General features: G+C 34.2%; 1 protein-coding gene across 5 annotated transcripts in view; it reads right to left on the bottom strand.

Annotated features, from left to right (window-relative positions):
* LOC136031433 (uncharacterized) overlaps positions 1 to 16,227 on the bottom strand; it is a 509,032-nt gene that overhangs the window by 9,023 nt on the left and 483,782 nt on the right. For all 5 annotated transcript variants that reach the window (XM_065711007.1, XM_065711006.1, XM_065711009.1 and 2 more), the window contains 2 exons: positions 8,156 to 9,322; positions 1,540 to 1,685 (listed from right to left, as the gene is read on the bottom strand). In XM_065711007.1, the coding sequence (XP_065567079.1) occupies positions 1,540 to 1,685; positions 8,156 to 9,322 (1,313 nt within the window). The remainder of the gene's footprint in view (positions 1 to 1,539; positions 1,686 to 8,155; positions 9,323 to 16,227) is intronic.

Raw genomic sequence — 16,227 nt, 5'->3', positions numbered from 1 at the left:
AATGTAACCCACACATTTCAATAAAGCAAACTCAGCAGCGAAAAATTCAGCATATACACCAGAAAAACGAGAGAAGACTCGAACAAGCTCCAAAGACACAAACTAAACCTTCAAAAAAAAACACGTGAAAAGAACTTTTAAAAAGTCAGAGACACGACAGAAAAAACTTAATAAAGACAAAATTACGAAAACAAGGTTCTGAGAAACACAAATTTACTTGAAGAAACTTCAAGTAAAACAGAACAAGAACATTTTTCCATCTTAAATATATACAATTTATAATTTCTTAGAAAACCTGAAAGATCCCAAACCCACGAGCAATATAAAAAAAAAAGATGGCAAGCACAATTTAAAAAATCACGAACGAACAAACTTGAACAAATAATAAAACAGAGTACCTACGGAGCCAAAAATGGAAATATTCAAAATTCATCGAACAAAACATTAAAAGAGTAAAAAAAGAAAAGAGTGAAGAAGAGTTGAAAGAATAAATTAACTGAAGCAAGAAAAAGTAAAGCTCAGATATTCACAATTTTACCTACTTAACTAAGTTTACTTAGCTAGGTCGATCTAGCTACCTACATCTATCTCAACATACCTTTATCTAATTGACAAAAAGAAACGATGGAGTAAATAGACTGAAAGTAAAAAAGAGAGAGAGCAATAAAAGAAGGAGAGAGAGGCAGAGGCCAAGAAGAAGAGAAAGCTAGAAAAAGAAATCAAGAAAAAAAATATATATATAACAATAACTTGAACGATAGTGTGAAACCAGATTTTGGAAAAGCACGGCATGAAAACTTTTTGTGATCATGAAAAAAAAAATCAATAAACAAACCACAAAAATATAGGTCGAGTCTACCAAGGGCTGCAAGGGAAATACCGCTTAGCAAACCTTAAAAACAAAAGAAAAATCACCTGCATCAGCTAAACAATAGAAATAAATAAAATAATACAGCACAAAATTTTAAGTACCTTTTTGATGATTTTCTTTGGAGACATACTGACTTAGATGACACATGAAACTTCATAATTACGGATTAAATCTTTTTCAGCTTTTGCAAAAACATTTTAATAAAGAAATTTCCTTCTTTTTTTCTGTTTTACTGTTGCTGACACTGCAAACATGTCACAATGTTGGTCCACCTATGGCAGAAACACCTCAACTATCGCACCTTAAACAAGGCAGGTCTCTAGAAATTTCCGACAACACCATACCTTCTACAATAAAAACAATTTGTTTTAAATCCTAAATTCGGTACGTTAGGTAATCTGACTGTTTTGCAAGGTTACCGAAGGTCACCCGCCACGAAGGGGAGATATTGGCGAAGACTTTTGTCTCCTTCCCTTTTTATGTTTTCGGTATAAAAAACATCAAAAGTGTAATACTTTTCTGATAAGAACAACTTTACTTTTAAACTTAGTTTCACAGGAAAATCGTTTTCCAATTTTATTTTTATTTAGATTAAAATTCTGGAAATATTATTGTAATTTTTCGAAGTGAAACAACTAAATAAGAAAAATCAAATATTGCTACATTACCTTTTTCTGATTTATCCTTTTCTTCTTTGATTTTGTTGCATATAAGGCAGTCAGATGGCATTATGCAAGGGTCACCACACAAATTTGGGCAGTAATGGCCACACTTAACTTTCTTCCTACATGGTTCTACGCAAATTAGCTTGGCACTTCAAAATAAAATGAAAGATTATTAGCCGATAAAGGAGAAGGTACAAATCTGAAAACGGCTTTTCGTTAATTTAAATAAAATAGTAAAAAAAAAATATTAAAAATAAATTAAGTTCGACAATTTGGAATCGCTTATGAAAGTAGTTCATGCATTGTCATACGGTCAAAGACAAAAGAAGAAGACACTTTACCATACTTCCATGATTAAGTGTAATTGGTTTAAATTAGGCAAATGATTAACCATGCTTTAATTTATTCATCTGTAATGAATTCTGGAAAACCAATTACTTAACACCCAAAATCTGGAGATTGCAATATTTACTTACTTACTTAAGAGTTCACAGAACAGCAAGCAGGAAACTCTTAATTCTCAAACTTTGTTCTGTCGGCAAACACTGTCAAGAGGAAAGCACTTTATATTGCTTACCACGGTATCTGATAAGCTTGATATCTGCACTTTCCAGGGGCTGCTTATATTAGACCTATACTAACTTACAAATCCCCAAATATTAAAAATATACTCATCATAAGATAAGATTTATTCATCACGAAACACACATAAAATCTTACATTTTTTACTATTCCCCCAAAGGTTCTTTGGCCTGTAAAAAAGGGGGAAAATAAACGAGTCACTTACTCAGAGAAGAGCAAAAAAATTAAATAGTCACTTACTCACAGAGAGAAGAATCTTCCCCACATATTGGATAAGAGACAGGGTTAGCACCATGACCCCTTAAATTCCATCTCTCTTTCCCCAATATTAATCAAACCTCCCCTTAAGTTCAGAATCCTTTTTATTTCTTGCCCTTTCAACCCCAACATAAAATAAACTTCCTCCCTCCACGTGTCCTTAACCATACTAAACAGACTCAGAGATCCTGAGGCCTCCTTGCGAGCCCGCCACTGCTGTATTCCTTGCTCGTGTAACCTTTCTTTTAACTTATGAACCACTTTACCCGTATTAGATCCCTTACCTTCATTCCAAAAATATGAATATCCAACTTTATCTAAAATTTTCTTTATTTCCTCCAGCCACGCTACCCCTATCTTATCTTTCAACACAATAAAATACGCTTTTTTCGCTAGTCTATTTCTACTTCTTAAAATTTGTATCCAAAACTTACCATGCTTATTAACCTATCTTTCCTTAACCTGCTTAGTCCCAAATCCTCCTCCAGTACAACAGTGTCAGTGGATTTATGGGCCTAAAAAAATCTCTTAAAATAATTTCTTTGCATTCTCTCCAACTCCTCACTTTTTCTAAGACCCCACAGCTTTTTCTAGACACTTTTTCTCTTTTTCTAAGACCCCTAATGCATAAACAGAAGGAGTTTAGTCCTAAATAAATATTAATGCATTGCTAAATCCCTAATTTTTCCAACCTCACTTTTAAAAACTAATTTTTTGCGTATATTTCTCCTTTGTACTCTATGCTTAACCTCCTTTGCATACTTACCGTTTCAAAAAAACTTAACCCCTAAATGCACAAATTATTTTTTGATCTCTATAAAATCACCTTTAAATCTAAATTCATCATCTTTCCTTAATTTTCCACCTTTCCTAAAAACTACAATTGCTGCTTTCTTCTTATCTAATTCAAATCCTTTTATATCCAAATATTCCTCCATTCTGTTTAAGTGTTTGCATGTTTTCTGCCGATTCTTCTAGGAGAGCAATAGCATTAGCAAACAAAAGCATGCATATTTTTGAAACTCTTAGCATTACTTCCGGAGCGTTTTTCTACCTGTAGAAATCAACCTATTTTAAACCTATTCTCGTCAAAGGCTCTCTAAAATGTAAATCAGATGGTGTGATTTTCATTAAGATCTCCAAAATCTTACCAGAAATTATATTTTATTTGCCCCTGACAGAAGGAAATATGAAATTGATAATAACAAGTTTGGAACAGGAGATATAGGAGACAAGGAAATCATCTAAAGAAAAAGCTACAGATTGAGACGGAATTCCACTAAGAGTATTGAAAAAGGCAAAAGAAGTATGCATACCAGTTTTAACTGTCATTTTCAGCCAAATATTTTTATTGTGCAGCTGGCCAATAGAATGGACGAGAGGTATCTGGGAAAATTTTGACGAGAACAGGTTTAAAACAGGGATGCCCAATGTCACCGATTTTGTTTAATGGAAGAATATTTGGATATAAAAGGAGTAGAATTAGATAAGAACATGGAGATCGTAGTTTTTAGGAAAGGTGGAAAATTAAGGAAAGATGATGAATTTAGATTTTAAGGTGATTTTATAGAGGTTAAAAAATAATTTGTGCATTTAGGGGTTAAGTTGTTTTGGAACGGTAAGTATGCATATAAGTATGCATAACCAAGCCCTTTTCCAATGTTTGGGGAAGATGATGAGGATATTTTCTTTTTGGGGTAATTGTAAGGAATTGGCGGATCTGAGAAAAGGGTGTTTTTCGTTAGTGATGACACATTGAAGGTGGGCAGAAGTGATTGTAGGATCATGAGTTAAAATGACATTAAGGAATATGGCTAAGCATGTTGATGAAGGGCAAATACATTGTGAAAGATGTATCTCTTTATAAATAATATCGTGAAGATTCCATTTTTTCTTCTACATTTATTTGTAATTTTCTTGTTGGTTTTGTTATGTTTACATACATACACACATACATACATTATGATCAGTCGATATTTTATGGGTGTTTTCCTCTCCGTTAAAAAAATTTGGCAAATTTGTTCAGGTACGTAGCTTTTAATGGGTACCATTAAACTTGATGAGTTTTATAAAGGAATATTCTGAATAAGCATAAAATTTTGATTCCCTTGATATATCCATTGTTACCAAGACTCTATTTCCTAGAGTTTCGGTTACTAATAAGCCACATTGCTCATTCCTGATGGTTCGTTACCACGAACTGTTTGATATTAGTCCTTGATGTAAAATGGTGGGATACATTGCTTTTCCATAAGCCATTACGATTTCGAATGTCTAAATATTATAAAAATTGTGACATAAAACGTAAATAAACTGTAGTATCGATATTTTAATTTAAGAACTTTAATGTTTTGGATTGGATTTGATAGTTGAAAAAGAAATCTTCCGAAGGCTGGAAACATAAAAATTGGTGACAAGACTTTATTTATTCAAGAAAGAAGCGTTGTACCCATTGACAGGGAGTAGGGCTCATGATGATGAAGGATGCCTCTAAGTCTCTGATAGGACGAAGATAAAATGATTAGCATTCTAGAATTTCAGTATCTAACAGCTAATAAGTATAAGTTGTAAGTCATAGTAATATTTACCCCCGTGGAGAAAAGTGACAGAGACTATGGTCAATCAAATGATTTTACTTGCGGTTAGAGAAATAAACAAGCAGGATCCCAAGAAAAAATATGCCATTCTATGAAGGTTATAATGTTTAGGTTAATAGGAGAAGGTATTAAATTCCTACTGAATAAAATTTTCGGAAGGGGCCTTCTCAAGGCCATTCATCACGTCGCCAGGTGGTGGACTGGGGATTGTTGCACAAATATATAGAGTACATCTCTGAATAGGAGGTGCTGACCAAACAGGGACCTAGTCCCTGAGGGTTCATGATATGAATTGGGACAACCTCAACCGGCTGTAATAAATGCAGTTGGATAAAAGAAGAACGCCAGTTGGATTTACGCTCAGCAGAATCCATTGGTGTGTGAACAATTAATTCAGTTTATTCTATGCAAAAGTGTTTTTTATTAATTTTTAATACTCAGTCACCAATTAAATCTTAAAAACAAAAAAATTGGAATTTACCAAGAAGCTCACTTTGTTCTATGCAAAAGCGTTTTATTTATTAATTTTTGATGCTCAGTCACCATTTAAAGAACTTAAACTTACCAAGTGGATTATTTTATTATAATGTAGAAGTGCTTTTTTATTAATTTTTGAAACTCTCAACCATTAAAACACTTAGAATTTACCAAGTATCTGAGGCTGTCCTATGCTAAAGTGCTTTTCTTATTAATTTTTGATTAACAAGGAGAATTCCTCGATTGAAACTCCATTCTACCATTTAATTATGTTGCGAGAGCAACACTTTGGTTTTGTCCCGTTTTTTTTCCTATGCCGCCGATCTCAGCTTATTCCTGGAAACTGGTAAGGGTGCGGTTTTTACGGAAAGTGTGGACCTCAGGCCGAATTGATGAATATGACATTACATTTTGGAAAGCTCCACAGAACTATTGCCTGGGACCAACAAGGATGGTTTTTGCTTGTATCTGAAGTATCTGGAGTATCTGAAGTTGTGCAGCCAAGCTTCCGTTTCATCAAACCATGTTTCTGCTTTCGAGTGGAAAGCTCCGCTCTAGCAGGCAGGCACCACTTTCAAATTGAAGATGGACTAAAATCTATAAGTGTGAAATATATGCGGCAGTTACCCGGCCCCACAGCCATTATATCTTCTTTGAATGATAAACAGAAAATCTATTGTTTCTACCCTTTTCTGTTCGTGATTTCAGCTGAGTTTATCATTCGGTTTTTTGGACTTTGGATTGCGGTAGAGAAATTGAATCAGATATACCTAATAAACTTTAAAAGTTCTCTCATTGCTAAAAAAAAATTGGAGCTTATCCTTTGCTCCTTTCTAAGTGGTGACGTTAGAAAGTTGGCCTACGGCAAAAAAAAATCAACTTTTGAACTAAGATAGATAGAGTGTTTTTCGACGGCAATCGATAGCTCTTGATGAGCTGATCAAAGTATATGACATCCAATTTTTGATACAAAAATTCCTTCATGAGGTATACCAGTTTGAAAGTTTCAAGGGGTTGACAACTTCAGTAGTAAGTTACACACTGAAACGAAATCTAGGCCGATACAAATTGTGAGACATATAGAGGACATGTATGCAACAGTCGACTGCTAGGTAATAATCACTATCGCCAATGAGGGGTTAGCAACTTTTGCTAGTTGGTGTATCTATTATTTGTTTCCAGTGTATTTGATGGTAAAACCAATTTGGTTCCAGTGGTAAGAAATGTAGGGTACTTGTACGTAATAATCTGCTGGTAGGCTAAAATCACTTCAGCAATGACGGGTTTGCAACTATGCTAGTTGGTGTACCCATTTATTTGTTTCCTGCGAACTTGATGCCTATTATGGGAGAGGGACTTATAAGTTAGAATCGGTTTACTTTGGGCGAGAAATGGCTGTTAGCTCATAATAGTCTTCGACAATGAGGGGTTTGCCACTTTTGCTTGTTCGTGTACGTATTATTTTTGCCGGTGTATTCGATAGTTAAACCAATTTGGTTCCAGTAGTAAGACATGTAGGGAACTTGTAAGTAATAATCGGCTGTTAGGCTACAATCATGTTCAGCGATGAGGGGTTTGCAACTTTTGCTAGTTGGTGTACCCATTTATTTGTTGGCGCAGGACTTTCTAGCATTACTATAAAAAAACAATGAAAATGTAAACATGAAAAAGTTTTTTCAATTGAAAGTAAGGAGAAGCATTAAAACTTAAAACGAACAGAGATTATTACGCATATGAGGGGTTCTAAAAATACTCTAGCATAAAGAGCGAGGTATTTAGGAGGAGATAAATACTTCGCTCTTTATGCTAAAATTTTTTTAAATAATTTCAACTATTTATTCTACGGCCTTTCTGATTCAAGGGTCATTCTTAAAGAATTGGGATAAAACAAGATTTAGTGTGAAGAGCGAGGTATTAACGAGGGGACCAACCCCCTCATATATATAATCAAAAATATAAGAATATAAAAGTTTGTTACGTAAGTTAATTCTTAAGTTACGTATTTTTTTTACTAATAAAAACTTTCGTTAAAAATAAAAGATCTAGTTGCCTTTTTAAGTAACCGAAAAATTGGAGGGCAACTAGACCTCCTTCCCCACCCCTTATTTCTCAAAATCGTCTGATCAAAACTAAGAGAAAGCCATTTAGCCAAAAAAAGAATTAATATGCAAATTTCATTTTAATAATTTATGTACGGAGAGCCAAAATCAGACATGCATTAATTCAAAAACTTTCATAAATTAAATAAAAAAACAAGTTTTTTAAATGAAAGTAAGGAGCGACATTAAAACTTAAAACGAACAGAAATTACTCCGTATATGAAAGGGGCTTTTCCTCCTCGACACCCCTCTCCTTGCGTTAAAGTTTGATTCTTTCTCGCAACTCTACTTTTTAAAACAATAAAAAACTTTAGTGTAAGGAGCGGGGTGTCGAGGAGGAAAAGCCCCTTTCATATACGGAGTAATTTCTGTTCGTTTTAAGTTTTAATGTCGCTCCTTACTTTCATTTAAAAAAACTTGTTTTTTTATTTAATTACACATAAAGACAGAGAGAGGGAGAGGAGAAAGAGGTAGAGTAAAGGAAAGGAGAGATAGGGAAAGGGAGAAAAAAGGAAGAGAGGAAGTAGAGGAGTAAGAGAGGAATTGAGGGGGAGATTGAGAAGAAAAAGAGAGGAAATTGAGCGGATAGAGAGAAAGGAGTATTACCTTGAATCAATCTTTGCATCTAGTCTTGCTGCTCTGATGAGGTTTACTATCCATTTTTCCGCATCACTAATGGACATATTCAATTTCTCAGCAAGCATCTTAATACTAATACATTCATGAATTCGACAAAAAGTTTCGAAAATCATGAGCCTTGCATTTTCAATAAAATCATCGAGAAGTGCCACCAAAAAGAAATCATGAAGAATCACCTCTCGGCATTCTCTCAGCTTCTTCTGTGCTGCATCAAAGTCAAAATTGGCATACAAATGTTCAATAAATTCTGTGATTGGATCTTTATATGCGTACGACTCTTGCTGAATAACGCGTACCAAGTCTTTTAATACGGTTCGACGATTTGATTTATTCATAATTACGGCAGTTGTCAGGTATCTAAGAATATGAGGGCATGTTGTCTGGATAGCATTCAAATACTGCGGCTGGTGCAAAAATGTTTCAACAAGCAAATCCCGGCCCTTAGGGTGATTGAAATAGACAAAAAGGGACCAATGAATAAAACAGGTCCTTTCTTGAAGAGCATTCAGTGGAGATTGAAACGTAGATAGATTGTCAATATACTCTTTAAGTCTGATCAGTTCTTCAAGAGCAGCATCAAAGTTTTGCATTAAGATTTCAGAAGCTAATTTGCCCCAAATGGAGCTGAGATAATTTTTGTCTTCTGGTGATACAAGAAATCTATAATAATATAAATATTCAGATGATCCTTGATAAAGACCACACTCATATTGAAATTTTGCGAAATTATATAGCATAGCTGGAGTATCACGTGGCAGTCCATGCTTTTCTGTCAAATCTTCCAGAAGTAGGAAAGGATCACGTGAGTTTTGAATTTGGCGTGCAACTTCTGGGTCTCCAAGTACCCGCAAAATAGGTTCGCTTTCTTCCTGCAAATCCCGGAGCTTCCTCAGCAAATCTTCTCTTTTAATTTGCATTTCCTCGGGTATTCTTTCTTCACCATTTAATGTCGTGAATATTTCCATGGCAAAATCCATCATGTTAGTAAAATTGAGAAGATTCAACTTGGCTTGACGCACCTCATCTTCTTTATAAATTTGCTTGTGTGATAAAAACTCCAACAAAGGAATAATTAAGTGGCGATCCAAATTGGGACTGATGGCGTTAGTCAGGTCGTACTTGCTTGGAAGCAGGCTATAAATAAGAAGATAAAATAAGATTAAATACAAATTGCATAATTCCACAAGGGAAAAGATTTTTTTTTTTTATTTAATGAAGTTCTGACACAGGCGTTCTTTAGTTGCACCATGGTAATTTTGAGTGCAGTGGACACATTTCTTGGCATTTTGACTATGTCAACATATGCCTGATTTTGTGGTAATAGAATCAGTGATTTGGAGATAAATCAATTTTTAGATTCTGAAGCACGAAAAGATGTAGGGGGAATTCCTCTTATCAAGATTCTGTTTGAGGGACGTCCCTTGGAAAACTTGGGCTTGAAATAATTTTTGCCCGACTTTTCAAACGAAATATTATTCAGACTGACTAAAATGCAAATATTACAAAAAGTACTGAACAGCTTTTGTATTTTCAATAATTTTCAGCTGCACACGACCAGAAAATTTAAATATATGGTCGAGTCATAAGTAACGACTCTTTGCCCGACTTTTCAAACAAAACATCATTTGGACTGACTAAAATGCAATTATTACAAAAACACTGAACAGCTTTTGTATTTTCAATAATTTTCAGCTGCACACGACCAGAAAATTTAAATATATGGTCGAGTCATAAGTAACGCCCCTTTGCCCGACTTTTCAAACAAAACATCATTTGGACTGACTAAAATGCAATTATTACAAAAACACTGAACAGCTTTTGTATTTTCAATAATTTTCAGCTGCACACGACCAGAAAATTTAAATATATGGTCGAGTCACAAGTAACGCCCCTTTGCCCGACTTTTCAAACGAAACATCATTCGGACTGACTAAAATGCAATTATTACAAAAAGCACTGAACAGCTTTTGTATTTTCAATAATTTTCAGCTGCACACGACCAGAAAATTTAAATATATGGTCGACTCTTAAGGAACACCCCTTTTTTACCAGCCCTTTGTATATCTTGTTAAACGAACAATAATTGCATATGAATATATAGTAATGTATGTGTATATTTTATTTTTTTATTAGGCCTGGGTATGATTTGGAAAACAATCAGAAGTTGAATAAAAAAAGAGTTTTTCAACTGAAAGCAAGGAACAGATTTGAAACCTATTTGAACTGATTATTCTTTATATGAAAGGGGCTGTCTCCTCCTTAGCTCCTTACTCTTTACTGAAGTTTGGCTCTTGTCTAAATTTTTAAAGAAAATTTACAATTGGAAAGACTTTTCAAATCACTAAAAAAGTTTTGTTTAATGAGCAAGGTGGAGAAGAGGGGAGTTTCCCTCATACAGAGTAATTTATATCCGTTTTAATTTTTAAACTTGCTCCTTACTTTAGTTGAAAAACCTTTTCTATTTATTTAATTACATTCATAAAACTGTAAAGTTCTATGAATACAATACTTCTGGTAATGCGAAAAAAAAGATCAATATTTCAATGATGCCTGTTTGGATTATTGGTAATCAAACAGTTTGTGCTAACAAACTGTAAGTAAGGAGCGACCTGGCTCAATAGCAACTGAAACTCTAAAAAACTGAATAAGTTCAATCGTACCCATCAAAAGCTACAAGTCTAAAAAAATTTGTGTGATTTTAGAAATAAAGGAAGAAAAAACAACCTTGAAGTCATAAAATTTTAATGAAAATTACACCATCAGATTTAGCGTATCAAAGAACCCCTACTGTAGAGGATTCAAGCTCATATCTGCAGAAATGTGGAATTTTTTGAAAGAACAAAACTCACAGACGTGTTTTTTTTTTTTTTTTTTTTTTTTTTTAGGGGTGATGGTATCGACATAGTGGGCCTAAGACGTCGGGAGAGAGCTCATCCTAACGGAGATGAAAAGTTATAGTGCCCTTTTTAAGTGACCGAAAAATCGGAGGGCAACTAGGCTTCCTCCCACACCACTTTTTGCCAAAATTGTCCGATCAAAATTTTGAGATAGTTTTTTTGTTCAGCATAGTTGTAAAGATCCAATAACTATGTCTTTGGAGATAAAACGATCCCCTATAGACCAGCTGGTATATCTTGCTTTCTCTTTACCGATTCAATTTTACTCGTGGAGATGTCAAGGGTAAGTGTCTGGGGTAAATTTAGGCCAGGATTGAATTGTCCAGAGGATATTTCTATGGTGAAGAACATTTTTCCGTGGAGGTGGGGCCAGGTATCCTGGCGTAATTTAAAAATGATTAGAAATCAAATAGAAAAGTTTTTTTTTTCAGCTGAAGGCGAGCAGCAACAGTAAAACTTAAAACAAAAATGAAGGGCTTTGCCCCCTCCTCGAAACCTCGCTCTTTACGATAAAGTTTAATTATATCCCAATTCTTTAAAAACGACTACTGTAACACAAGGGTTGTTTAATTAGAACAATAAGTAACTCTCTTTAAGTACCGAAAAATTCTAGCGTGAAGAGCAAGGTGTTGAGGAGGGGGTAACCCCCCCCCTCATATACGTAATAATTTCTTTTCGTTTTAAGTTTTAATGTTGCTCATTACTTTAAGTCGAAAAAAAATTTATTTATTGAAGTTTGGAGACAAACATTTTTCTAAAGGCAATGGAAAAAGTATGTTAATTAAAGTAAAATTATATAAAAATGAAAAAAGTAAGTAATTACTAAAAATACCCAAAGCAATGCCTAGTTATAAAAACTAAGATATAAACTCCCAGCATTCAATTCTGTTCAGCAATGCTGAAGCATTGGACGGATATTTTTTAACAATATTGACAGTTTTGAACTTGGTTATCAAATACAAAAATATTTAATGGCTTTAGACTTCGTGTTTATAATAAGTAAAGCACTATCAAAGTAGTTTGTTCGAAGTAAAACATTAAAACTAAGATTAAGAAAATCAAATAATATTTTTTAATTCGGTATTTTTGATTTAATTTTGAATACCAATAATTAATATAATTGACACCTTTATGCTTCATAACTGTAAAAAATTAAATCTTTTTCAAAGTGACAACTAGATAAATACAATAATTCTTGGAAAAATAAATGATAATAAAACATAAAAAATGTATCCATTCATGGGGAAAATACAGGAATTCCAAGCATTCCGTTCAGGAGAAACATTTCTGATTATAGTTATTTCATATATCAGCTCATGGGTACTCTTGCAATGCAAGCAAAAGTTGACAGCACATTTTTAACCGAAATTGCCCTTTATTAAGTTGTTTTCCTTGTGTTTTCTACAATTATACAAACTTTCTTGAGCACTAATTACTAATTACCACAAAAATCTGATTCTTTGATTGAATATTATCGATAGTTCGGGTTTTATACTTTCGTTATTGACAAGGATCGTTATTTACTTACTGTTCATTACTATGAAGAATTTGATTTTTTTTTTTTACTCCAACTGAATCATACAGAAAAATGTTTACGGAAAACTGGAAAGGGGTTACTCAATCCCAAATTAGAACTTATATTTTCCTTATTAAGAATCAAAATCTATTGGCAGGCAGCCAACAATGGGGCAACACACGTTTTTTTCATGATTTTTCCCTGTTTTGCTCTCTTTCCCTTGGTTTCCTATAATTACTATATTTTTCCGAATTTCCAGGGGTCATGCCCCCCCCCCCCCTGTCGGCACCCAGGTCCTGAATACCTCACTCTTCATACCGAAGTTTCTTTTTGTAATTTAAAAATCTCCTTACTTGAAATAAGTACCTCTTGTTTTTCAGGAAATGTTGTTAAATAATTGGGACAAAAAGTTAAAACTACTGTAAAGAGTGAGGTATTGAGGAGGAGGATCCCCCTTATATACGGGAAAAATTCTGTTCGTTTTAAGTTTTAGTATTGCTCCTTACTTTTAGCTGAAAAAAATTAGTTTTTTTTTATTTAATCTCTGAATAGGAGTTGCTGACCAAACAGGGACCTAGTCCCTGAGGGTTCATGATATGAATTGGGACAACCTCAACCGGCTGTAATAAATGCAGTTGGATAAAAGAAGAACGCCAGTTGGATTTACGCTCAGCAGAATCCATTGGTGTGTGAACAATTAATTCAGTTTATTCTATGCAAAAGTGTTTTTTATTAATTTTTAATACTCAGTCACCAATTAAATCTTAAAAACAAAAAAATTGGAATTTACCTAGTAGCTCACATTGTTCTATGCAAAAGCGTTTTATTTATTAATTTTTGATGCTCAGTCACCATTTAAAGAACTTAAACTTACCAAGTGGATTATTTTATTATAATGTAGAAGTGCTTTTTTATTAATTTTTGAAACTCTCAACCATTAAAACACTTAGAATTTACCAAGTATCTGAGGCTGTCCTATGCTAAAGTGCTTTTCTTATTAATTTTTGATTAACAAGGAGAATTCCTCGATTGAAACTCCATTCTACCATTTAATTATGTTGCGAGAGCAACACTTTGGTTTTGTCCCATTTTTTTTCCTATGCCGCCGATCTCAGCTTATTCCTGGAAACTGGTAAGGGTGCGGTTTTTACAGAAAGTGTGGACCTCAGGCCGAATTGATGAATATGACATTACATTTTGGAAAGCTCCGCAGAACTATTGCCTGGGACCAACAAGGATGGTTTTTGCTTGTATCTGAAGTATCTGGAGTATCTGAAGTTGTGCAGCCAAGCTTCCGTTTCATCAAACCATGTTTCTGCTTTCGAGTGGAAAGCTCCACTCTAGCAGGCAGGCACCACTTTCAAATTGAAGATTGACTAAAATCTATAAGTGTGAAATATATGCGGCAGTTACCCGGCCCCACAGCCATTATATCTTCTTTGAATGATAAACAGAAAATCTATTGTTTCTACCCATTTCTGTTCGTGATTTCAGCTGAGTTTATCATTCGGTTTTTTGGACTTTGGATTGCGGTAGAGAAATGGTATCAGATATACCTAATAAACTTTAAAAGTTCTCTCATTGCTAAAAAAAAAATTGGAGCTTATTCTTTGCTCCTTTCTAAGTGGTGACGTTAGAAAGTTGGCCTACGGCCAAAAAAAAATCAACTTTTGAACTAAGATAGATAGAGTGTTTTTCGACGGCAATCGATAGCTCTTGATGAGCTGATCAAAGTATATGACATCCAATTTTTGATACAAAAATTCCTTCATGAGGTATACCAGTTTGAAAGTTTCAAGGGGTTGACAACTTCAGTAGTAAGTTACACACTGAAAGGAAATCTAGGCCGATACAAATTGTGAGACATATAGAGGACATGTATGCAACAGTCGACTGTTAGGTAATAATCACTATCGCCAATGAGGGGTTAGCAACTTTTGCTAGTTGGTGTATCTATTATTTGTTTCCAGTGTATTTGATGGTAAAACCAATTTGGTTCCAGTGGTAAGAAATGTAGGGTACTTGTACGTAATAATCTGCTGGTAGGCTAAAATCACTTCAGCAATGACGGGTTTGCAACTATGCTAGTTGGTGTACCCATTTATTTGTTTCCGGTGAACTTGATGCCTATTATGGGAGAGGGACTTATAAGTTAGAATCGGTTTACTTTGGGCGAGAAATGGCTGTTAGCTCATAATAGCCTTCGACAATGAGGGGTTTGCCACTTTTGCTTGTTGGTGTACGTATTATTTTTTCCGGTTTATTCGATAGTTAAACCAATTTGGTTCCAGTAGTAAGACATGTAGGGGACTTGTAAGTAATAATCGGCTGTTAGGCTACAATCATGTTCAGCGATGAGGGGTTTGCAACTTTTGCTAGTTGGTGTACCCATTTATTTGTTTCCGGTGAAGTTGATGTCCATCACAGGAGAGGGACTTGTAAGTAAGAATCTGTTTACTTTGGGCAAGAAATTTGTGCAAATTGGTGCACATTGTATTCGATCTCTTTAAATCTGACAGAATGAAGTGTTTACGCAACCGATACAAACGATATCGTAAAACAATGAGGTAGTCTCCTAATAATTAGTTTCACCTATGGTATTTTAATTCTAAAAAGTTACGGATAGCTTTATAATACCAACTAGATTATATAAGACATTGTTCCAAGTTTTCATCCGTCACGCTGTCTACGATTGAAAAGGACAAAGTTGAACTGGCTGCAAAGTCAATTTAGTCCCTTCTTTTGATATTATTTTGTAGTTGTTGTTTTTTCAACGCTGAGGAATAGCCTTTGGTCATGTGATAACTGATTGCGTTCTTGTTTGAACATACCGTTTTAAAAACTGCGATAGGCAGACAACCTCATCATTTAAGCGATAGTGAAGAAACAAGCACAAACTAGAATGTAAAACAATGAGATAGTTTCGTAATAATTAATAGAATGTCATCTATGGTATTTTGATCCTGAAAATTTAGGAATAGCTTTATAATACCAACTAGATTATGTAGGATATTGTTCCGAGTTTTAATCCGTCACGATGTCTACGATTGAAAAGGATAAAGTTCAACTGGCTGCAAAGTCAATTTAGTCCCTTCTTTCGATACTATTTTCTTGTTGTTTTTTCAACACTGAGGAATAGCCTTCAATCATATGATTACTGATCGATAGCGAAGAAACAAAACCAAAGTGTTGCCCTCGCAACACTTTAGTCGGCGAAGCCGGAAAAAGGTTGTCGCAACACTTCACGTTGCCCGGGCAACTTAGGTCTAGTATCATCTTAATTCAAAGCAAGTTCTAGTTCTTTCTATACAAAAGTGTAATTTTATTAATTTTTGATACTCAGTCACCAATTAAATGCTTTGGAATTTACCAAATAGCTGAGTGTTGTCTATGCAAAAGCGCTTTTTTATTAATTGTTGGTGCTCAGTCACCAATTAAAAGACTGGGAATTTACAAAGTATTTAAGATTATTCTATGCAAAAGTGTTTTTTTTTATTAATTTTCGATACTCAGTCACCAGTTAAAATGACTGGGAATTTACCAAGTAGTTGAGTTTTATTTCTATGTAAAAGTAATTTTTTATTAATTTTTTTATACTCTGTAACTAATTAAAAGACTTGGAAATT

This window comes from Artemia franciscana, chromosome 9, assembly GCF_032884065.1.
Source record: "Artemia franciscana chromosome 9, ASM3288406v1, whole genome shotgun sequence".
Taxonomy (NCBI): domain Eukaryota; kingdom Metazoa; phylum Arthropoda; class Branchiopoda; order Anostraca; family Artemiidae; genus Artemia; species Artemia franciscana.
This window is presented reverse-complemented; position numbering and strand designations above follow the sequence as displayed.